At 37.3% G+C, this 25,442-nt stretch overlaps 1 protein-coding gene across 2 annotated transcripts; it reads right to left on the reverse strand.

The window, feature by feature from the left end:
* Positions 1-2,243: 2,243 nt before the first annotated feature.
* inpp5f (inositol polyphosphate-5-phosphatase F) lies at positions 2,244-25,224 on the reverse strand. Of its 2 annotated transcripts, none has more exons than XM_052151432.1 (20): positions 24,757-25,224; positions 21,173-21,253; positions 19,603-19,739; positions 15,516-15,644; positions 15,241-15,408; positions 14,322-14,378; positions 14,032-14,230; positions 10,937-11,116; positions 8,333-8,400; positions 8,114-8,238; positions 6,739-6,816; positions 6,524-6,644; positions 5,975-6,103; positions 5,561-5,678; positions 5,254-5,446; positions 4,862-4,933; positions 4,691-4,764; positions 4,442-4,570; positions 3,978-4,065; positions 2,244-3,862 (listed from the first exon to the last, which is right to left on the reverse strand). In XM_052151432.1, the coding sequence occupies exons 1-20, from the start codon at positions 24,851-24,853 to the stop codon at positions 2,734-2,736; spliced, it is 3,372 nt and encodes a 1,123-aa protein (XP_052007392.1). In that variant the 5' UTR covers positions 24,854-25,224; the 3' UTR covers positions 2,244-2,733. The 2 variants fall into 2 exon arrangements, with proteins under 2 accessions (XP_052007392.1, XP_052007391.1); XM_052151431.1 differs by having other exon boundaries at positions 15,241-15,426.
* Positions 25,225-25,442: the final 218 nt, after the last annotated feature.

A 25,442-nucleotide genomic window follows, 5' to 3' on the forward strand; every position in this document is an offset into this window, starting at 1 on the left:
TGTGTGTGTGTGTGCGTGTGTATATCTCTATATATATATATATATATATATATCAGTAACAATATGTATATATTATCCTTTGGAAGCCAAATGCATAAACCATTGAAGTGCATGCTTTCGTTGTAAAAGAAGGCAAAGGCCTTATTACCAAGACAGTGCCCATGCCAACATGTTAATGTGGTATTCGTTTTGCAGGGCAACACCAAAGCACTCTTTGTTCAAGGAAAGCATTGTTTCAGATGTAAAAATTATGCTGTTAAAGGAAGCATATATTCTACTAATTCAATCATCAATGTTCAGTTGCTAATCGAATCTGTAAACGAATCCAATGACAACATTTCTTTGAATTATTTACTGAAAAATCCTCCCAGACACATCCAATTACATTTTAAAATTCAGCAGTTTACACAGTTAAGTTTTTTTAACATAGGAAAATACTGGGGAATAAGCATGTGAATGTTTAAAAAAAATAAATAAATACTCTGCTATAAAAATCTGGGTAAAATAGACTGAAACAATACATTTATGAAAAAAGCTGGAAATGAGTGCTTGATGTGAATGTCATATACATATTCAAAAACAAAAGACAGCAAGACGAAGTAATACAAAAATTAGATGTCCGTTCAGTTACAAAAATGAAAATAAAAGGTGAATTCAAAAACACTGTGAAAAACAACTACATTTATGATGTTTAGGGAAAAACAAGGGACACACCGGGACAGTGCAAATTTTTATGCATAGAAAATTAAAAATACATGATCATAAACAATCTACCCCACACCTGAAACAAGAGAAATATTTATAAGTGCTACTGATCCAAGAAATCGCAGCATAAACCTCTGCCAATGAATAAAGTTTCAAGTTCAAATTAAAAGAAAAAGGGTGCAGTCTAGTGCATGCTGTCTTAAACAGTAAAAGAAAAAGTCAGCTTACTGTCAAAACCCTAGTATACTGTATCAGTATTGCATAACAGCCACCATATATTAAAGCTCAGACAGTTCCTATCTCGGAAGGTTTTGAACAACGTACCAGCTTCAGGAATGTTTGCATGTGTAACCCACTGCCTTGCACGGTACACAAGAGTATATGTTATAGTAGATGTGAGGGAGAAAGATGAGTGAGAAGATATAGAAATGACCTGTGTGAAATGGAATGACAGAAAAACTAACTGGCCCTAAGAGTTGATAAGCCACCCATAGAAGCCTTTATTATCTTCATAATTCCTGGCTTGGACATGAGATCACAGTGTCTTAGGCAGTCCTTTTGATATTGTACAGCCAATCTGATATTCAACCATTCTTGTAACCTTAATACCAAATATCAATAAAACCCCAATCTCAGAGGATGTGCATTTTAATTCTGTTAATTAATGCATAATTAAACTAGGATTCCCTGGACACCATCCAGACAGGCTTTATGTTATTTTTGCAACAAGAATATATGAGGTAAGGCAGCCTCAAACGATGATCTAAACTGAATCACTTCCCTCTTTTTGTAACAATGACCTTCAGGTCAGAGAGAATCTGTAAATGATTATCTAAAGACATGGCATAAATTCATACTATCTACACTGCAGACAAAACAAAAATATATCCTGAATGAGTTGAATGAAAATATCAGTAATATGAAGGTAGACTTGTCAGAAACTTGCATTTAATATTCTGGGAAGGCTTGCTCTTGCCATTTATGAGTGCACCACATACAACTGAAAATCTGAAATTAAAGTAATATTTTAAGACAAGCTTTTGTATAACCTCAAAAACAAACTTCTGACAATATTTAACTGTTTTAGTCCTTTACCAACCCTATGAATTAAAAGTTTCCCAACGGACTGTGTTCACTGATTAGTTGCATGATTACATAAACTGAGCCTAAAAAATGGGAGGTGAACTTTTTCCATTAGCCATTGGTAATGAACTTAAGAGTATGTAAATATAACTCCGTCTATAAACATCTTAATTGAAGAGTTCGAAGGTAACTGCTACAGTACTTGCATATAATACTTACATTTTGAATAATATAATTTGACCATAGGTCCTACACAACTATTCTTGTTCTATTTTGGTATGAAACACCACATCAAAGATATCCACATAACAATGTAACTTTACGGTCCAGTTTTCTAAAGTGTAATATTAAGCTGCCCACTGATAGATATTGAAATGTGGTTATACGTTCGAAAGGTTTGAGTTATAGCTACAACAGCCAGTGAATTCAAAGAAGTGTACTGCGCAAATGGGGTCACATGAGATATCTAGGTCTTGGGTTTTGACATGTAATTAAACTTGCCTTCCTTAGTCTACCTCAGAGATATCCTTTTCTTAACATGCAAACCAGCAATCTATAGATGTTTAGGATTAGTCAGGTTAAACTTAGGCCATGTCCACACAAATACATCATCCGTTGAAAACTAAATTTTCTGTTTCCTGATATCATAGTTTTCCGAAGTACGTGGTACAAGAGAACTTTTAAAGAAATGCTGTCTCTGTGGATATAAGAGAAGTAGATTTAACAAAATCAATGGGTTTTCAACCTAAAAATGTCTTGGTGTGGACATGGCCTTAGATATACTACATACTACAACACTGGCTGTAAACTTTGGTTTGATTAACTGAAAGCGAAATTAGAAGTGTGGCATGTTAATATTAATTAAGTTAATAGTTAATGAGTTTATACTACCGTTACAGTACTGGAAGTCACAATCTAACACTAAAAACACAACTGCTGACAGCACTATATCTGAATGATCCTAGTCTGGCATTGTGTAAACATTGCTCGCAATTCATTTTCTTGAGTTTCATTGACAGCATCTGGCTCTGGGCTTTTCTGAACTTTTGCCACAGCAAAATTTATTCCTTGGGTAAGTCCTGCCTGGGTCAAACTAGCAACCTGGACCATGGAGCTCCTGATCTTAGCAAAGGGTGACACAACACGGCTTCCATTGCTGTCTGCTGGGGAGGGTCCTATGTTGCCTTCCAGACTCTTTTGTGACCCGCATGATGTGGCAGAGCCTGTAGGCTGGACAGTCAGGAGATTCCCTCCAGGAACAGAGGAGTCCACCTCAAGCTGAGATGGTCGAGGGAGCTGAGGTTGACAATGTGAAGAATCTAGCCTTGCATCTGGAGCTGATGGGGCCTTGGTCCCTTTAGGTGTTTGCTGTTTGTGTGGTACTGCCACTTCCTCAAACACCTCTATTGGTTTGGTACTGGCATCCTGGATGAATTGGTGGCAGTAAGCATCGATAGGAGTCCCAAAGTCAATCAGAATGGCTTCTTCTGCCTCTGAGGCTGCACCAGGAGACTGGTCATCTTGGCCAACTGACAAGGTGTCCGCAGTCTTGTTATCACAGCCTGTGACTCGAATGACAGAGGGGACTACAAGCTCAGTGCTGTTAACAGATTGTGAGCGACTGCCAAGTCGCGGTGCAGATGCTACAATTCCACAGCTAGGAAGCACATAGTCTACATTTTCCCGAGATCCTGAGCATGGATGCACATCTGAGTTGTAGGAATCCGAATCAGAGGAGATCTCTTCAGAATGTTTGTCATTAAGGTCTTTCAGGGCTGCCAAACCAGTATTACTATCAGAAGTCTCTAAACTGCTGTCGGATTTCCAGAGGTTCACATGCAAGTTGGGCTTTAGGAAGTTCACTTTCACCTCAGGCTTTGAGAAGGTCCCTAGTCTCCCTAAAGGCTTGAAGTTTCCGATGTAGACGTTGGTCTTTGTCTGCTTAACTTTCTGGTTTAGCGTTGAGAACTTATTCAAAAGGAAGCTTTTGCCTTGAGCCAAACCAGACCCAAGGACTTGGTCCACGGCTTTTCCTTGTATTCCCATTATATCCTCATGTGGTTTACTGTGTCTCCTGAGACAAAGCGAGGTTCATCAACAATCAATTATACAGCACAATTTGTAGCATTAAATCAGATAATAACCATAAAGTTCTTTGAAGCAATCCATCAACCCATAAAGTTTTTTACCTCTCTAATTTCTTCTCAACGACCTGGACATCAAGCCCCATAGCTTGCTTTGTAATTCGAAGCATTTCAGCAATGCACTGGAGTGTGTCTGAAATGCAAACAATCCAACAAGTGTAGAGGAAAGGATCAATAATTTAACAGGAACACCCTTCAAGTTGTGCCAGCAGAGACTGAGCCAAGTTATCTTGTATCAACTTAACCAACTTAGAATTATGCAACTCTGCTAAAAAGATCATCTTAACCAGCATGCAATTTTCATGCTGGTCTTGGCTGGTTGGTGCATATTTGATGCTGGTGGACCTGCATAGCCATGTTTAGCTGGTAAAAAACAAAACTGGTTAATAAGATAAAAAGTCTTGTTGGAACACCAGCATTCAGTGACCAGCTATGCTGTTTTATTATTTTTTTTAATTCAGTAGAGAATAAACCACTACAGACACTACAAAGGATGCACAAGACCCTACCTTTTCCATCATCCTCTGCATTCCGCGTGACAGCTCTAAGTGTGTGGAAGTAACCGCTTATCTCCCCATTCTTATAGTGCAGTCGCATACAGCAGTACTTAGGCTTTCCAAACAGAGTAGGTTCTGGACCTAAAAAGACCAATATTGGCAATAGCTGTCATGATATTAATCAATCACAGCATAATACTTTATTTTATAGGACAGAAATTCAGCCTGATAAGGCTCACAAGTTTATATATATGTTTTTACCAATTTCAATCCTTTCAAGACCTTCTAAACGGAGTCTCTGGTACTGGTTTACTTTGTCTGCTTCCTCGTCATAGCTAAATAGCAACAACAAAGTGGTATGATGTTACTAAACTAATGTCAAGGAAAGGATTTGTACTCTTTTAATCAGCAACATTGAGAAAATGCACTTACTAGGCTACATAATATGCACAGTTGGACAGCAGAAGAAGAACATCAACATCTTTGTGCGTGGCATCTATTAGACTACAAGAGTAGAGAAAATGGCATAATGAACATTCAAAACCTTGAAAAAGAGGCTTTGCTCAAGAATAGTACAATTACATTTGTGGCATATAAAAACAAGATGGACAATGAAAAATGTAATGGAATTGCATTCAAAGGTATTTCACACATATCTTGAGATTGTCATTTTTTATTTTTGTTATCATGCTCAATAATAAGGATTATGTTTGTAAGTTACACTTACAAAACTGCTTGTTTTGAAGTATTGTGCTTTACAAACAATGTGCTTAAAATGAGTATAAAGCATTGCTAAATAATGGTGACATGTGGAGTGCTCTCACCTTGGATCACAGTCGATAAGGGCCCACCCACCATGGAACTTCTCATCTTCAGGCAGCAGCAGCTGCATGTATGTCTGCAGCAGAAGGTTGACCTGCTCCTGAGCTCCTCTTTGGCTCTCCTTCTCCTCATGCTCCTTCTCTTTGCTGAAGATGGAGTACAGGTCTTCCGTAACTGGAAGTCCCATCATGAGGTCTGGGAGAAGCAGAGATACATGAATGATAAGGTACAGATAAATACAAGATGACCTATTGTATGATAATATGGAGTCAACTGAATATGTAACGAGTCAAATAACATCATTCTCACCAATGACGGCCTGTCTGTAGGCATCTCTGAAGCGGTTCAGATAGTAACGATTAGCTGAGTTCACACCATCCTTCATCACCCCAGCCAATTTTCGCTCTCCTGTTCGTGTGAAATCACCCTACACAACAGATTACACACATCAAAAGGCTTTATCTTTATATTACAAAATAACCAAAAGATAATTGATTGCTCAAATAAATAGAAGCCTTTAATAAAGACTTCAAAATCAAAAGATAATTGAGTATATAGCTTTTTAAGCAAAAGCACCCACACTGAGATCTGTGAGTTATTTCCAAAGTGAAGTCAAAGGATAAACTGACTTATCAAGTAGGCTAAATACTGTATGCTGTTGACACTGCTGAAAGATAAATCAATGTCAGCATTAAATCAAGGGCAGACGATCTATCAATTTACCTTTAGGGCAGCTGTGCCAGCATACTGACGGCTAATGGTGTCTCCATTGTTGGCCCACATCACCTGATAGATCCTGTAACACTTGAGGGGTAGTGGCTGCTCGGGTGGCATTACACCAAGCTTTTTCAGCTGGAACCAAAAAGATCAAAAGGCTTTTATAATGTACTGGCATACCTGGAACAGCTGAATGTAACCAAGTCACTACACTATTCTGTGGGTGCAGTATGGCAGTGCTTTTAGAATCCAAAGGTTTATTTACATTTATCATTTATTTTAAAGGGACAGTTCACTCAAAAATGAAAATTCTGTCATTATTTACTCGCCTTACAAACCATTGGACTTTCTTTGATGTTAGATGTTTGTCAGTCCCTATTCACAGTCATTGTATGGCAAAAAGATGCAATCTATGTGAACAGTGACTGAGGCTAACGTTCTGCCTAACATCTCTATTTGTGTTCCACAAAAGAATGATGACTTAAAATTTGCTTAGGTTTTATGTTTGAGTTTATCTGTGGAATGTATTCCAAGCTCAAAGGTGAACTTCCATACCTGCTGCTCCATGACGACACGGGCGATAGCAGCCTGCACCACATTAGTTCTATCCAGGCAATCCATGCAATTAACACGGAAGATGCCCTCCTGTTGGCAGATGACTCCTGCTTGGTCCACCCTATTTGCCAAACAAAATAGATGGACTATAATAAATCTGCTGTTGAAATGACATTGAAAGAAAGCCAACGCTGGAGAAAAAAAAAACGACTCACCAGGCCCATCTCATGTCTGTGATGATGTCAGAGATGGCATCAGTGAGAGTCTGCACATTCTCAAACTTCATCCCTCGACTGGGAAGAGATAAAGAAAATCTGTTTGTTCTCTAACTGAGACCTGACAGAAAGAGACTGTTTTATAGTCCAGTTTGCAGAAATCGTCTATATTATCCTTCAAAACATTTGCTCAAATATAAAATTATTTTGTGACATTTGTTTCAGGATTAATAAGATTTCACCATATGGCTTATTTCACACAGTATGCATGGCACATATTTATTTAGATCATGTAATGGGTTAAAGCATTCACACTTCATAACAGAAGCTAAAACCTGCATGAAAACATGTTGAAAATGGACTGTAAACCTAAGTACTGTAATTAGCAAATTGCTCAGAGAAGCACAAGTGGAAAGGAAGGTAAGAGTTTTTTTTTTTTTTGTATAAGAAGAAAGAAGACAGTTCTTGAATCAAGTGCTCACAAAGGATGCGTCTTTAGATTCTTGAAGGTGGCAAGAGAAGTAGCTGCTCGGGTGGAATTTGGCAGGCCATTTCACCAGTGAGGAACAGTTGAAGTGAAACTTCGAGAAAGTGATTTTGTGGCTCTTTGAGATGGCACCACAAGGCTTACCCGCTCATCGTAAGATACTTGAGGGCACATAGACAAAGTAGCAAGTGTAGATAAGGGGTGCAGAGCCAGTTGTTCTGTAACCAAGCATCAATGTCTTGAACTTGATGCGAACCATTGGCAAACAGTGCAGCTCGATGAAGAGAGACTTGATGCAGGCTCTCTTGAGCTCGTTGAAGACCAATCGTGCCGCCACGTTCTGGATACATTTCAAAGGTTTGACTGTACATGCAGGAAGTCCTGCCAGAAGAGCATTGCAGTAGACCAGTCTAGATATAACAAAAGCCTGGACAAGGAGTTGTGTAGCATGCTCAAATATGAAGGGTCTGATCTTCCTAATGTTATACAGAGCAAATCTGAATGATCAAGCAGTTCTTGCGATGTGGTCCGTGAAGTTCAACTGGTCATCAAACACAACCCCAAGATTTCTGGCTGTCCTGGATGGTGTGACTGTTGACGAGTCTAGTTGAATGGTAAATTTATGATGAACTGCTGGGCTTGAGTTGGAGGTGGTCATCTTTCATCCAACATGAAATTTCAGATTACCATATGGATGTAAAAGGTAATTTACATCCAAATGTTAAATTAGATTTCATGATGCTATCCAGGAATTGCACACTCCCAAAAAATATTTTTATTTATAAGTCATTATTAATTGTGTTATGTAAATGTGTATTATTAACACGTACTCAATGTGTTAAACTAGAAATCACTTTTATTTTCTGTACATAGAGTTTAGTTTCTTACCAGTGCTCATGGAAGTCAAATGAAACATATGTTAGATTGGGATTATTGTACAGCAGCACTTGTTTGAGGAACGTATCTCCAATAATCTTCTCACGTCCATTTAGGTCCACTAAATTAATGATGACCTGATGACATAATTACTCTATATTACTGAAAACCTCAGCATTAATTACTTCTATTTGCATTTTAAACTACTTGAAATTGCTATAAAACACTTACCAATTTTTTGTAAATCTCAACTTGCTGCTCAAAGTGAGAGGCAAAGTAAGGCATCATTTCCCTCTCTCCTGCAACATTTAACATTTAAATGTTAAACATTTTACAGTTCTGCACATAAGCTTACATAACATTTTCTCATTGGTTTACATACCCCTTTCAGAATCTGCAAGATCCTCAATGTTTTGTTCATAGGATTAATAATATTAGATCATTCATCTCCAGCTCAGGATCCTTCTGTTCCTTTTATATGTCCTGCTGCTTTTAACCAGTTTGAGACTGTAACTATTTCTTTTCTGGCTGAAATGGTAGATGACTTGAATCCTTCAAACTGTCCAAATTACATTTATTCCATATAGGTTTTTCAAACAAGTTTTTGATACTTTTGGGCCTAGTATAGTAACTGGGTCTTTGCCGGCATATTTTAAACATGCTGTGGTACAGCCTACTCTTAAAGAACCTAATATGGACCCAACAGTTTACATGAACTTTATACTGATTTCGAAACTGCCTTTCTTTTCTAAGGTTCTTGAGAAATTTGTTCTCAGTCAATTGCATCAGTGCAGCATTTGATACCATAGATGGTGGTATCCTTCTCCCACCTCGAGCTGTCTGTAGGTATCCAAGGAACTGATCTCAAATTGTTTAAATCGTACTTGTCCAATAGAAGTTTTTCAGTTAACTTTAGTCAAGTCTCATCCTTTTGTGCCCTCCTCACTTGTGGGGTTCCCCAAGAGTCCATCCTTGGTCCTACTTTTTTTCCCATTGTATATGCTTCCCTTAGGGTCCATTTTTGATAAACACGGTATCTCTTTTCATTGTTATGTGGATGACATGCAAATTGATCTGCCACTGAGAAAAAATTTCTCAAAGAGAAAAAAAAGAGTGATGTAGAATCCTTACTGGCCTGCCTGGATGATATTAAAGCATTGATCTCTATGAACTTTCTAAATCTAAATGAAAGTAAAATGGAGATTATTTGTTTTGGGGCTCAGACATCCTTGATTCCTCAAATCTGGGCCCTTTCGCCACTTTTTGTAAACCAGTTGTGAAGAACCTAGATGTACTGTTTGATAACACTCTTAAATTTGACCAACGGATTAACTCAGTTGACAAATCTAGCTTTTTTTTCATTTAAGATTACTGGCCAAAGTTAAGCCTTTTCTTACTTTTATTGATTTTGAGAGAGCGATTCATGCCTTTGTTTCCACACAACTGGACTACTGTCATTTTCTTTACATAGGAGTCCGTCAGTCATCACTGTTTCGTCTGTTAATGGTTCAGAATGCTAGGCTCCTGATGGGTACACGCAAGCAAGATCATATCTCCCCCATCTTGATCTCTATCCATTGCCTGCTGGTGCACTACAGAATAGATTTTAAGCTCTTATTATTTGTTTTTAAATCACTGAATGGTTTAGCCCCATATTACCTTTCTAATCTACTGCAGCTACATAATCCCACAAGGTCTCTTAGGTCCTCTGAACTGAGAACTTTGATTGTTCCCATGACCAGGTTAAAGCAAAAAATTGACAGTAGCCGCCCCAAAACACTGGAATAGCTTACCCTTGTACATAAGAAATGCCCCTTCTTTATACATATTTAAATCACAGCTGAGAACTCATATTTCTGCTGTGGCATTTGGTCCAATAGAGTTTAGTTAATTATTAGTATTTTACATGTTTTATTGTTGTATGTTCATTGGTATTTTCCTTATACAGTGTTTTATACTTGATTATTGTACAGCATATTGGTCAACAGTCTGTTGTTTTTAATTGTGTTTTATAAATAAATTGTCATTGACATTATCAAAATGGTGAAACCAGTCACTGATGCTCAAGAAGGAAAAACATGATATTAGGAGCCAAGGGAATGTCAACTTTTAAACCGGATTATTTGTGTAATTTCTAGGGCTGTCAATTAATTAAAATTTGTTATCGAATTAATTACATGGTGTCCCGATTAATTAATCACATATATAAATACATAGTTATCTTTTTAAATATTTAATAATTATATATATATATATATATATATATAATAAAATATATATATAAGATCAGATAATTAAAATGCATTACATTCTTGTGGCAGAAGAGTTCATCATTAATAAGACAATACAAATAGAGGCTTTAGATTATTATGTATTGTTTACCATATTATTGATCATAAGTCAATCACTGGCACACAGTTCACAGCAATCTATTTCACAAGAGAATTTGTCAATCAGTTCAAGATATATTATGAGGGCTTGTTTATGGACCCGTCAATGTACATGTTTGTGTAGTATCTCACGTGCGTTGCTTCATAAACATAAAGTTTTTAGGTCATTGTGTCAAGTTAAATATAGTTGAATACTTGGAACACATCTTGAGATCACTTAGTTCGGATTTGCGCTCCCAAGTATTTTGAACGCTAGAACGTAACGCATGTTTGAGTTGTTCTGTATGCTGGATGGTTGTTTTCTTCACTGTATAAACTGCACGTTGCCACAATGCTGAAGTTTCACTTACTGCCCTCTGGAGTAAACAGGTGGTACTACAAGCTTGCATTTCTCAGGAATCTTCCTTATTATTAGTCAGAAATTGATAACACAGATATGCCCCACCTTTCTCTATCCGAGGTCTGGGGTTGTAGCGGTATCCAGCTTGGCTCCAAAACACAGGGACGGAGCCTCGTGTCTGTACAAAGGACAGTGTGTGACTATGAACATGAATTAGCTGCTCGGTCTCCACATAGTTGGCCACATGTCCATCTGTGTCCACCCCCCTCCGTTTGTAGCGCATTCCTTTAGTGGAAAGCACATGATAATATTACCAAAAAACAAATCCCTTTGAATGTACACTGAGTAGATTATATTTACTTTATTCTCTTATGTCAGTGGTTCTCAAACTGTGATAAAATAATTAAAAACAATAAATGTACATTTTTGATATTTCCTATTTATATAATTTATTTCAATGTTGTTGTTTTCTCATTTCTGATTTATTCACAAGTTTATAAATCAGACTCTCTTACTTAGGGATTGTGTGATTTCTGCTCATTTTAAGAGTCGACTGATATGAGTGGAAGTAGTGGTTAAGTCAGATGGTGTTCTTGCAGAGGAATTTAATAAATTCTATACTAGATTTGAGAAGCAGAATCATAGTATGGATAATGTAGTTTCTAACACCTTATACAGGATGGTAGTCTAATAGCAATTTGTTTTAAGGATGAGTGTGTTATAAAGTGCAAAACTAAACAAGTCCGGTTCCAGATGGAATTGATGGTAGGTTTTTTACCTTTACAATTTTTACCTTTATTTCTAATTGGTCGATCAACACTCATTATGCTCCGAGACTTTGGAAGACTTTAGACCCTGACTTCTTGTTATGAAGACATGTGAAAAAATTATAAAATATAATTTAATAGAAAAAACAAACAACTTACTGGACCCGATACTGTTTGCCTATAGAATTATAGAGGTGTTCAGGATGCAACCCTAACCTTACTTGATTTGTTATACAAACATCTGGAGGCAAGCGGTAATCATGAAAGATTATTATTTGTAGACTTCTCTTCAGCTTTAAACACAATTAAGCTGAGTTTGTTGGTAAACAAGCTCAAAGAGTGTTATGGTGTAAACTCCAGCATGGCAGCTTGGATATTTGATTTCCTCACAAACATTTCCAGAGTTGGGGTTAACAATAGTGTGTCAGGTCCAATAACTACATCAATTGGCTCTTTCAGTGGTGTGTACGTTCTCCGCTCCTTTATATTCTTTACACCGATGAATGTCATAGTCAATTTGAGAATCGGTATATACCGATCAGCCACAACATTAAAACCACCTGCCTAATATTGTGTAGGTCCCCTTTGTGCAGACAAAACAATGTCAACCCGCATCTCAGAGTAGCATTCTAAGATGTTATTCTTCTCACCACAATTGTAAAGTACGGTATTCTTAGTTACCGTAGACTTTGTCAGTTTAACCAGTCTGGCCATTCTCTGTTGATCTCTCTCTCTCATCAACAGGGCGTTGTCATCCATAGAACTGCTGCTCACTGGATGTTTTTTGTTTTTGGCACCATTCGGAGTAAATTCTAGAGACTGTTGTGCATGAAAATCCCAGGAGATCAGCAGTTACAGAAATACTAAAACCAGCCCATCTGGCACCAACCACCAACAATCATCCATGCGATTATCTAATCAGCCAGTCATGTGGCAGCAGTGCAGTGCATAAAATCCTGCAGATATGGATCAGGAGCTTCAGTTAATGTTCACATCAGCATGGGGAAAATAATGTATCTCCAAGATTTGGACCGTGACATGATTGTTGGTGCCAGATGGGCTGGTTTGATGGAAATGCATTGTTGCTGAGAGAGGTCAGCAGAGAATGGCCAGACTGGTTCGAACCAACTAAGTCTATGGTAACTCAGATTAACTCTCTTTACAATTGTGGTGAGACAAATAACATCACAGAATGCTATTATGAGATGCGGGTTGGCACTGTTTTGGTCAATATTAGTCAGGTAGTTTAAATGTTGTGGCTGACTGGTGTATCTTGAAGTATGCTGACAACACAGTAATAGTGAGTTTGTAGGTTGGTGAGGAGAAAGTTCACAGACTGTTGTTGAGTATATTTAAGTTGTGTCGGGAGGCAGGTCTATGCCTGAATGCTGGAAAAATGTATGATATGTGCATTGTCAAAAAAAAGAACAAATATATGTGCATTGATTTCTGGCATAATTGTGTTGAAACTGTGTAAAGCTTTAAGTATTTAGGTACTATAAGACAACAAATAACATTTTGAGATGAACACAGAGAGAGGGTACAAAATGAGTCCGCAATGACTCTCTTGTTTGAGGAAATTTCATATTGACGGGACATTGATAACTGCTTTTTACGGGGCCTTCATTGAATCGTGTCTACAATTTTCAACAATTTATTAGTTTGCTTCTCTAAAAGTTAAAAAAAGAAAATTGAAGGAGTTAATCTACCCAGGCTGACTGATTTATTTACTATGCAGGAGCTTAGGAAAGCAAACATGTACCATATGCTATTTCTCTGCTTTAGCCTTCATATCAAGGTTTCAGGCTGTAATGATGATTTCCAGCTGATGTCCTGTTGATTTTATTCTTTTAATATTTATTATATGCTTTAAGTGTAATTTGTATTTGTATAGCTTTTTTCTATATATGTGTAGTATTTCACTGCTGCAGAATAAATTTCCCTCACAGGGGACAATAAAGGTTAAATAAGTATGTACGAATGCAAGATATGAAAGGCAAAATACAGTATTATTCTATTTGACCACAAAGACAATTTTATAATGGCAAGCTTTAAAAGTGGCCTGTTTTACTCAGAACAATTATATTCAGCACTCAATTTTACTTTAGTCAATTGATAATGTAGCAAGTCTGTTCCAAATGCTTCTAAAAAGTCAGGAGAAGTTTGCAATATTTGTCATTTATTTGTTTGAAATTTGCATATTAACTTGTGGAGTTACATTGTAATCCTTTCTAAATATAATATTATGGTGTATGTTTTTATAAGCTGTTCTAATAGGCTCCTTCCACAGATGTGCAACTGCAGGAACAACATATTAATTAAAATATGGCATTATGTGCATGGCATGTTACAGTCCTTATGCTTAGGCTCAAAGCTAATGAAAACAAATCAGAGGGTACTTTGTTGCGAACCACTGTTTTATGTGTACTGTACCTGCACGGTGACGGCTTCGTCTGGATATGAGGGCCACGGTAAAACGTGGGTGAATATCATCAACACAGGTGGGTACCTGCAGAGGCGTATCCGGGCTGCTCTTCTCTTCATCAGAGCTCTCGTTGTAGTTTACCACAAGCTCCTCCACCTGCACAAAGCCTTGGATGATAGGAATCACCCAAAAGTCCACCTGAGGCACCTGTGAAACAGGACATCTCATTTCATGGATCTGCAGGGCTGGTTTACATTTTTGAAAATAAACTATTTAAAATATAGGGATGCATTTGTACCTGCAAGTCGATAAGGTCTTTGATCATGTGTTTGTTCCAGAAGAATCTATCATCCACCTACAAGACAGAACACTTGGTGATCAATCTGAGTTTTATCAATTTTCATTATTTATGGACTTTTTGCCTAATTCATTGTTTTTGCATTAACTTTGTATAATGAAATGCACAGCTTGCAGTTTAGAATTATATTTATAAATAGTGTATTCTTAAAGAAAGGGTAAGTGAAACGTATCTATACCTGTGTATCCTGTATGTGTGGGATGAGTGCAAAAGTGTTAGCAACATCATCACAAACATGACGCTAACATCAGTGTTTCATACACCGCTATGCTGTATGTGATGGGCTGTATAAACATACACATTGAGAACTTGGCAGTTCAATACTGCAGATATTGTTGACTTTAGTATGGCAAATTGTTTGCTATGCTTGTCATTTGTATGACGCTTTGGATAAAAGCATCTGTTTACTGACTAAATGTAAATTAAAATACACAGTACCATGGCAAATAAAAAAACACTATATATTTTATGATATTGAGTTGAGAGTTTGTCTAAATTGAATCTGATGAGATAAAAAGACAGAATACCACAAAATAGTGCAAAGGCAAAACATCTTGCTATTCCATTGTCTTCACTGGCTTTGTACGCCAAAAAAACAAAAACAAAAACAGTGTGGGTGACCTTTAGGGTGGGCAATAAGTTTTCTTTTTCTGTCCCGACTTGTCCGACAGGGGGGGCACAAGGGAAATCTAGAGGGGCAATGCCCCCCTAACCCCCACCTTAAACATGGCCATGCATGTGATTTCTTAAAGATATTCTCAATTTAGTCTTAAACAATAAATAAATCACTGTTTGGAAATCACAAAGCAAAAATAATTACTATTTAATGTTTTACTTCAAAACACTTGGAGGGTCTCACCTTTTTCCAGAGGGGCAAATCTGTGTTGCCTAATGCTCCTTGTCGCTGGACTGTATTGGTAAGGTCATAGGTCAGACTATAGTAAAATGAATCAGAGTCCATGAATATCTTATAGAGCTCATCAAGCAGCCGCCTCTCCAGACGCTCCTTCTCTTTATTTTCTTTCACCTGAAAGGCAGGGGTATACTGGATGGGAGTGAACAAACAAAGTGAAGATAATGACAAATGCCAAGTTAATTTTGATTAATTGAAATGATCCTTCATCAATCATCAACCTTTTTCTTGATGGGCACGGCAACATTAGATTTGATCTGACTCAACGTCTTGAGCAGGAACTTTGACTCATCCGGTGACTGGGTGATTTTCTCAGGTTTGTTGATTCCAAAATGATGCTTTTTACAAAGCTGAAAGAGAATGAGTTGAATTATTGCAAATACAATAGAGTGTGTTGCTGACAGAATTATTTGCTATCATTAGTGATGAAGCAAATAAGGTTTATTTTTATAGGCAGTTTAGGAATTTATTGTGTATTTCTGCATCTGATCTTGAATTAAGTCACAACAAAAATTAAGTCACATTCTATAAATTCCCCACCCTGCCCAGTAGGTGGTGATATGCACAAAGAATGTGAGTCGCCAAAAACAAAAGAAGTGGAGATTTATAGTAAACAAAGGACTTAAATATTGATCTGTTTCTCACCCACACTGATCATATTGCTTCTGAACATATGGATTTAACCAATGGAGACAAATGTATTACTTTTATGCTGCCTTTATGTTCTTTTTGGACCTTCAAAATTTCTGGCCACCATTCACTTGCATTGTATGGACAAAGAGCTGATATTCTTCAGAAAATCTTATTTACATTCAGCAGAAGAAAGAAAATTTTGGGTTGAAATATTCCTTTAAGCAGACAGTGTTTGTCTATTGTTGTGACTTCAAATTTTATGACCAATTAATGCAGAAATACATGGTAAAGGTTTAATATACTTTTTCCTGGAACTGAAGGTGAGACAGATGTAGAAAATGTAAATCCTTCTAAGAACCTGCTTCTCTTTGTAAAAGCCATCAGAAAATGCTGTATTTTAATTGGTCCAATTAAAACAAAAAGGGTGCAAAGACGCATACTAAAACTGTCCAGTTGATGCCAGTGCAGGTTCATGCACACATAAACAGAAATATCGACTAGATTCAAACTACCCAGGAAAGCTGCTATACAAGTTAAACAAGGGCAATTATGACTCTGACTGTTTCACTTACATTTTCCTTTCAATTCAAGAGGGCTCTCCTGGGAGACTGACTCCTCAGAATCATCTTGCTTCCTCTGGAACGCCTTAGAAACACACACGACTACTCTTCAACTAATTGTACACTGCTTGGCCAAAGAAAAGGTAGCATACTCTAATATTTAATAGGACCGCCTTTAGCTTTGATTACTGCATGCCTTCGCCTTGGCATTGTTTGGACAACCTTATGCAACTTCACATCATTTATTTCTGTCCAAAGTTGCATTAATTTTTGGCTGAGATCTTGTATTGATGACGGGAGTGTCAAATCACTCCGTAAAATCTTCTCCAGCACATTCCAAAGACTGGGTTAAGATTGGGTTAAGGTCAGGACTCTGTGGTGGTCAATTAATGTATGAAAATGATTCCTCATGCTCCCTGAACAACTCTTTCACAATTTGAGCATGATGAATCTTGGCATTGTTGTCCTGGAATATGCCGATGCCATCAGGGAAGAAAAAATCCATTGATGGGATAACCTGGTCATTCAGTACATTCATGTAGTCAGTTGACTTCATTTTATTGCTGCATAACATTGCTAAGCCTAGACCTGACCAATTGAAGAAACCTCAGATCATAATGCTGCCAGAGGATTGTACAGTGGGCACTATGCATGAGAGGTGCATTGCTTCATGTGATTCCCTTCTTACCCCGACACACCCATCGCTTTGGATAAGTGTAAATCTGGACTCACCTGAACACATGACCTTTTTCCATTGCTCCACAGTCCAATCTTTAAGCTCCCTAGCACACTGAAGTCTTTTTTTCCGATTAGTCACACTAACAAGTAGGGTGATGTCGATACAATCAAAAATAGATATATTGTGATATTTTTCTCACAATATTGTATCGATACTTAGATCCATGTATCGTTATATTTTCAGTGCAGTCAGAGACGCTTCTGAGGCACTAAAGAGAAAAACTGTTCCTGCAGGATTCACGGTTTCGCTCACAGACATGTTGGATTTCTCATGCATTTGAATCTAGGGCCAGGCAAAAATATTGATTTTCTACTTAATCTTCATTTGTACGATTCTTAAAATGCCAAGATCCCTCTTTCTATCTATCTGCAATCCCCAACAATAAGATGTGCATAAATACCTCCTACAAATTAATGACTGTGATTAGTCACTGACTTGTAATTTTTTTGATTTCACTCATCAGTGTTTGAGTGGTGAAGTTCAGCACAGAGATCTTTTCACTATGTGCTGAGAGTAAAAGCTTTGTCTCTTTCTGTGTGATGTGAGTCCAAAGACTAGATCCAAGCAAACTATTTGTTGTTAAATAATGTCTCTTTTAAAATCCTTTCTGTTCTCTACAGTCAGTTATTTATCAAAAACAATCAAATAAATATTTAATTGTAATCACACATAGTATGAATGCTGTAAGGAAGCCATTCTTCCAAACAAACACTACCAAAGGTCTTAAAGAGACCATTTTAGCACTTGTTCTACAAATCTAAGTAAATAATTGTAAATAGTACAAATTAGTCTTGTAAACAATAAACATGTAACAATATACTGTATATATGCATTATCATATTTGCAATTTCAATACAACATATTCATTGATGTAATACATGGACTATTACATGGCTAAAATGTCACCAAAACGATGGAATTTCTCTTTTTTTTAAATGTCCTTAATTAAAAAAAGGTCTCCTATATAATGAATAACAGCATTAGCTGAAAGATAATTTATTTCATACTGTATGTAAGCAAAATGGACATTATAACTGAACTATACTCAAATTAATTGAAATTAAAAGCTAAATCTGACAATGATATTTTGATGTATCGCAATAAATAGAATAATTTTTTAACCTTTTAACCACCCTTGGAGTCGTGAGTTTGAATCCAGGGTGTGCTGATTGACTCCAGCCAGTTCTCCTAAGCAACCAAATTTACCAGGTTGCTAGGGATGGTAGAGTCACATGGGGTAACCTCCTCGTGGTTGCGATTAGTGGTTCTAACTCTCAATGGTGTGCGTGTTAAGTAGTGCGAAGATCGCAGAGAGTAGCAACGAGCCACGTGATAAGATGCATGGACGGACTGTCTCAGAAGTGAAGGCAACTGAGACTTGTCCTCTGCCACCCGGATTAAGGTGAGTAACCGTGCCACCACGAGGACCTACTAAGTAGTGGGAATTGGGCATTCCAAATTGGGAGAAAAGGGGATACAAAAATAAATAAATACAAAAATCACTGCAATAATTATCCAATCGTAGGCTCTTATGTATTTGCTTATTTATATCCAAACGGCAACTTTTGTTTTGGCCAGGCAGTGTATGTCAACCATTCACTACACTAGAGGGCTAAAATATCTAATGGGTTGCCATTGGCCTAAGCATCTTTGCACACTAACAATTGGGAATTTGGGAAGACTGTCCAGAAAATTCTATGAGGAATAATGACAATAAATAACTGTTCAAATGTTAGAGCAAGACATCTATATTATGAAATGTAAAGAAGATTAACGCACTAGTGTATCTAAGTTTTACTTTCATGGGTTTGGTTTCATTCTATACTCCGAAATGTAGTATAGAATCAGAGCTCAGTCAGTTGGGATGAGTGATCCAATATTTATAATATATTCACAGTGATTTTGTTGCAGATATAAAATAAAGCAACAATGCAAATATCACAATGATTTTAACATGATATTTTATTTACACATTAAGTTCCCTAAAGACTGTTTTATTACTTGTTTATTTTTTACCAGATTTTAACTGTATTTTATGTCTTGCGTTTAACATTTTGAATCTACTTGGCTACAATGGCTGTTTGGTTGAAATGACGGTTGCTGATTAGAAAGAAAATAAACACCATTTAATGTCATTTAGAGCAAATACATAAACATTGAATATAATCAAAAGGCTTAAAAATATAAATAAAGATATAAGGAAATGTATGATATATAATGGGATATTTTTTTTAGCAACAGTATATTGCCCCGGCCCTAACTGCAATATAGTTCAATTAAATCCAGCAGGGATGATGTTTGTCCAATTTGACTTTTTTTCCTCTGGCTGAATTTCATAAAGCATGAAAGCTATTACTCCAAGTGAGACTTATCCACCTCTAATTCCAGATCTTGTGGTTCATCCTCAGAGAGTGGAATGACTGCTATCTTGGTGATCTTGTACACGTTGTGGTCTCCTGGCAACTGGCCCACCAGTGCTTTCTGGCAAATCAGAATCAGGCCCAAAGGAAGATCTGCCCAAAAGGGGGAAGGAGTGTGTTATTAGTGCAGAGTTCCAGTCCAGACACACCTCAGGTTATGACAGCAGATTTCCCTGCTCTAACAGGAATGGAGGCCCAAGCTGATGATTAATTCTAATGGCAAATATTCTTATAACAATGACTTCACAGATATTTACATTGAGGTGCAGTGCAAAGTCATACTTTCACTGACAACTCAAAACTAAATAAACAGATTAAAGCCCTCCCTGCAGCAGGCAACTCAATGTTTGGGTGGAAAATTTAATGAGAAAAGCCTAGGCTCTTTGTACGTACAGAAGGAAATATCAGGTTTGCCCACCAGATAATGTTACAACATAAGGTATGTACAGTACATAGCTACAGAGTCCTGATATGTCTCATTTATCTGTGTAGTCTTCCTTTGTAACTGCATAAGAAAAGAAAATACAGCAATCAAGTATGAAAGACCAACCAATGATTTTACTATATACATACATAGAGATGTCAGCACTAAACACTTAATAAAAGTATTGCTTTTCTCACACTAAAAAAGAAAAGAGACCCACACTGATGCATCAAATACCAAATAAAGTCAACCTGTTAACAAAGCACAGAGGCATCACTTCTTAATTCATCCACTGAATGAAGAAATGAAAGTATGGTGTATGCCATCATTTTACTTCTATGCAAACAATTACTCAAGACCTTTTTATAATTCTAACCTATATATACAGGGTCAAGAAATCATGACCCTTCAATTCACCCTCACTAGTATTACAGGTTTACAAAAAAGTACCATGGTATTTCTGTTTTGTTTAGCTTAAAAATGTATTACGGTGAATTCTGTAAATACACAATTTAGTACCATGGTATATCTCAAAGAACCATAGTATCACCATCTTATATTTTCACTGTACATGGTATCGCCGCACTACTTTTCTGTAAGGGCGAGTACAAGAGTACATCTTTTTGAAATTACATGTGTCATTTTTTTCATGTTTAAATACCTTCTCCTATCCAAATGTAATATTTCTCTCTATTGGTTAGTATATTAGCTACATTTATATGCTATGTTGTCTTTGAAATGCTATGAGGTTCAGATGTTTTGTCTGGTGATACAGCTGGGCTGGGTAACAACACACTGCAATTAATTTAGCAGTTTCAAAATAATGGTGAACCAAATTAAACTGACATTTCTGGTGCTAGCTGGAGCTGCCTTTCATTATGTTAATCATTATGAGTCTCTGGTATCCAGTTGCTTCCTTCTACAAGCTCAATTAAAGCAGATATAAGCACATCTTCTATTTAATTATCTTGTAAATGGGATATCAGAGAGATTAACATGCTAAGACTTATCTTAGTCCAAGAGACACTGAATTTATTATGATCATTAAGATCAATTACAAATTTACTCTCATCCTTTATTCACTAATATACCAGTGACTTACCAGCATGAAGCTGTATTTTTCCAATAACACCCTCCACAAGTCCCAAACAGACAGGGTTCCAGGCCAACAGCAGGTCAGTTGCTAAATAAAGGATGAAAAGAAGTCACTTTTTAACTGAAGAGCTATCAACAACTTTTTCAGTTCCTAATTGTGTTTAATAGGGTTTTCGATTTGTAGAGGAATTAATGCAGAAAACCAGTGGAGGTGATAGTCCAATTCTTAAGAATCTGAACTGGTAACTCAAAGGATGCAGGTCTATTTTCAGGTAGGAGTAGTTATATCACTAAGATACTGAGACCAAAGCCTTGCACAGTTCTGCATGTTGTGATCTTGAGCCATTTTAGAGCTTCTATCCCTGCAATTTATGTTGTTTAAGAAAAAGAAAATTTCCTTAATGACAAGCAGGAATCCATTGATGACGAAGGGCATTTGTTTGACATGAGTCACTTCAACTTTTACTTCTTCACCAAACAATCCCAGTAAGGGTGATTATATACAAATAAATAAAATAACAAAAGAAGACTTCTGTCACTGTACACATTACACAATAGAATCTAGCTGGGTGGTCCTCAACTGGTTTGGCTTCTGGACCCAGATTTTACATTGGACATCAAGTAGTACCAACCATTACCCAACACAGTACCAAAGTTGTTTATCATAAAAATAAAAACAAGTAAAAAATGGTGAAGCTCCAAAAAGCACACTAAAGGCAGAAAAGTAATCCATAATTCTATTGTGGTAAAATCTATATCTTCAGAAGCAATTTGATAGGCGTGGGTGAGAAACACCTGAATATTTAAGTCATTTTTTTACTATAAATTCTCCTCCCTGCCTAGTAGGTGATGATATGCATTAAGAATGTGAATCACCAAAAACAAAAGAAGAAGAAACTAAAAGTTAAAGTGGAGATTTATAGTAAAAAAAGGACTTAAATATTGACCTGTTTCTCACCGACATCTAGCATATTGGTTCTGAAGGCATGGATTTAACCACTGGATTACTTCTATGCTGTTTTATATGCTTTTGGAGCTTTAACATTTTGGTATCCATTCACTTGCATTATAGAGTTAAAATATTCTCCTAAAATCTTTGTTTGTGTTCAGCAGAAGTTATACATATCTGGGATGGCATGAGAGTGAGTAAATGACTATACTCTGAATTATAAACAAACTATTAAGTACCACTGTGAAATAACATCACCATGACATGCTGCCAAGTGAAGCATTACACATATTAAAAGGAATTCTTTCAAATGAGCTGAGACTATCTATGCATCATGCATACAGTGGAAACCCTTTTCCAGTTAAATAATGGAACAGCAGTGCAACCTTAACCCGATCAGCCTGGCTAAACACGTGGTAAAGAACAGCTAGACCTCATTCAAATCTTCACAGGCTACATTCTTCCAGATAAAAGTGAAGGACCAACTGTCCATCTAGTTTTAGAAGTCCTAAAGGACAAGAGACAGGCAGGCTCAGGGAGGGGTGTGGATCGGTAGACATTCAAAGGTGTGGTAGAACTGGAAAATGAGATGAACAAAAGCATAATGCTTTCCATAAGAAAGGCATTGGTACTGTATAACAATGAAAATGTCTGCTGTGGAAGGCCATTTTGTAAAAAGATTTGCAAAAAACATCTGAGTGACACATTTAAAAATGTTTAAAAAACATAAATACAAGTAATTTCCTTTAAAGGCCTAAGTAAGGAATATAATGCATTCATGGGAGAAATTCCCACATGGCCTAAGGTTAAAGAGAGTGGGGTGTCTGTACCAAGCACCTTGTTGGTATATTACCTAGGCAGAGAACAGGGCATCTTATACCATTTGCTAGTGTAATAAAGGTTCGTTTGTATGGCAGATAAAGAGGAAGCGGGAACCGGTTTCCACGTGAGTCAGGTTTTATTAACAAAATAACAGAAATGGCTTCAAAGCTCACACTCAAAACAAGTCTGCTTTGCAGCACAGCACTCTATAATACAGAAATGCTGTATCTGGTGTGCAACTCCCTCTGCACTCTCTGTGGACTGGGTCACCTTTTATCTCCCCGTCTCACAGTGAACATAGAAACGGTAATTAGTAGCAATTCATCTCACGTGGATGTCCTTTCCATTTTCTCTCTCCCCCAGACAGGCGCTCGACCAAACCCTCACCTCCACCACAGCCATCTAGCACTGCTTTGCGCTGCCCTTACACACCTACCACTTTCTCCAGAAGCAGTCACATGACCCCTGACTTTAACCATCACCATTTAACTGTTTTTTTTTTCACTTGTGTGATGTGTGAGGGAATTAGATAGTGCCCAGTTTTTAAAAAAAATAGGCCAAATCACTGATCAGAGTTTATGTTGTGAATATATCATGTTAATTATATATACCAATCCACAACAGCCACAACATTAAAACCACCTGACTAATTTTGTGTCCCCCTCATGCCGCCAAATCAGTGCCAGAGAGGTTATCAGTTTGAACAGGTCTGACCATTCTCAGTTGACCTCTCTCATCAACAAGGCATTTCTGTCCACAGAACTGCCACTCACTGGATGTTTTTTGGCACCATTCTGAGTAAATTCTAGAGACAGTTTTGTTTGAAAACAGAAATACTCAAACCAGCCCATCTGGCACCAACACTCATCCAGCGATTATCTAAATAGCCAGTCGTGTGGAAGCAGTGCAGTGCTTAAACCATGCAGATACGGTCAGGAGCTTTAGTTAATCTTCACATCAATCATCAGAATGGGGAAAAATGTGATCTCAGCGATTTGGGGCATGGCATGATTGTTGGTGCCAGATGGGCTGATTTGAGTATTTCTGTAACTACTGATCTGCTGGGGGGGGGCTGATCAGTGTATAGCCTACTCTTTTATGTTTCTGCCCAATCAGGCAGTTTTCTTTTCTTAAATTAATAATAATATTTGATCATAGACAGTTTTCTCCCATTTTGACATCACACGTGACAGCAAAATGTTCACATGTGACCCACATAAACGGATTAAACATTATTATTATTATTATTATTATTATTATTATTATTATTATTATCAGATACACACAAACGGCTTGGCTAACATTTCGTTATTAAATGAACGAAATTCTCAGCTGACATCTAAACGCCCTTGACCAAAATGTACTGATCCCCTATCTGCATGTGTCAAGCATTGGGTGTTAGAAATAATAGATAAATGTATTTATGGGACGACATTTTGCCAAAACATCATCGGAGGAATCCACTGACAATTATGTCATCCACAAACCGCTGTTGTGAAAGTAAGGCAATGAAAACACAAAACAGCAAAGAGATGAGAATGTCTGTGCATCTTTCAGATGAGAAACAGACATGTCCATCTGTTTAACATCCACAGCTTAGGCTAATAATTTTCATATCTCCCCAGCACAAATCACTCCTCTCAGTCTATGTTTTGAAGCTCGTGTTCAGGAACTGTGCGCGTGGAATGACAACAGTTTAGCCAGTGAAAATGTAACATTGTAATCGAGACACCTGCGTTCTGTTCTATTCGTGACGCCGCGTCTATCATTTTGAACGACCACTGTACATTTAAATGATGGAGTTGAAATGTAATCATTACCAGGTCTCACGGTCATAGATCCATCTGTCCTGTTGCACCACAGCGCGTTATCTCCGCTCTGGAGAATATAATGATCTTTAGCTTGAAACAGCTCCATGCTCGCCAAAACACCAAAAGAGGAGAACGCGTCCCGCAAAAAACAATTTTTTTTTTTTTTGAAAAACAGCTGGATTTGTTCCCGATCCGAGATACGAGGAATGGTGAAGCGGCTTCCTTGAAGTCTTAGTGGCAGTGCCTGTTAACGCCAGCAGCCTGGCGCTTTGAACCAGCTAACCTGCTAGCTCTGTACCTGTGTAAATTTTTATAATAATCTGATAAAGCTCGGCATCGTGTACCTATGTAAAGAACTGGGCTACCATCTAAAATGAGTCCTTGGCGCATTTAAACACCGGCGATGTCAGTTTTACAAGGTCGATAATGTTGAAGTGGATCAGAAATGTGCCAACCGGTCTAGGATTTTCCACTGAGGAGAGCAGCAGCGACTGAAACAATTTCCTCCGGTAATATACGCACGTGACCTCCTCCGTCACACTGAACATCATACAGTCGTTCATCTGCGCTGGAGATGCACATGTATTGCACTAGTTTTTCAATCCAATATGGATTGTTTTAAGTATACGTTAGATTATATTTATTTTTAAATTGAATTGTGCAGCAATTGTGCATCATTGATGGGCTGTTTTAAA

The sequence above is a fragment of the Xyrauchen texanus genome, chromosome 20, assembly GCF_025860055.1.
Source record: "Xyrauchen texanus isolate HMW12.3.18 chromosome 20, RBS_HiC_50CHRs, whole genome shotgun sequence".
Classification (NCBI taxonomy): Eukaryota; Metazoa; Chordata; class Actinopteri; order Cypriniformes; family Catostomidae; genus Xyrauchen; species Xyrauchen texanus.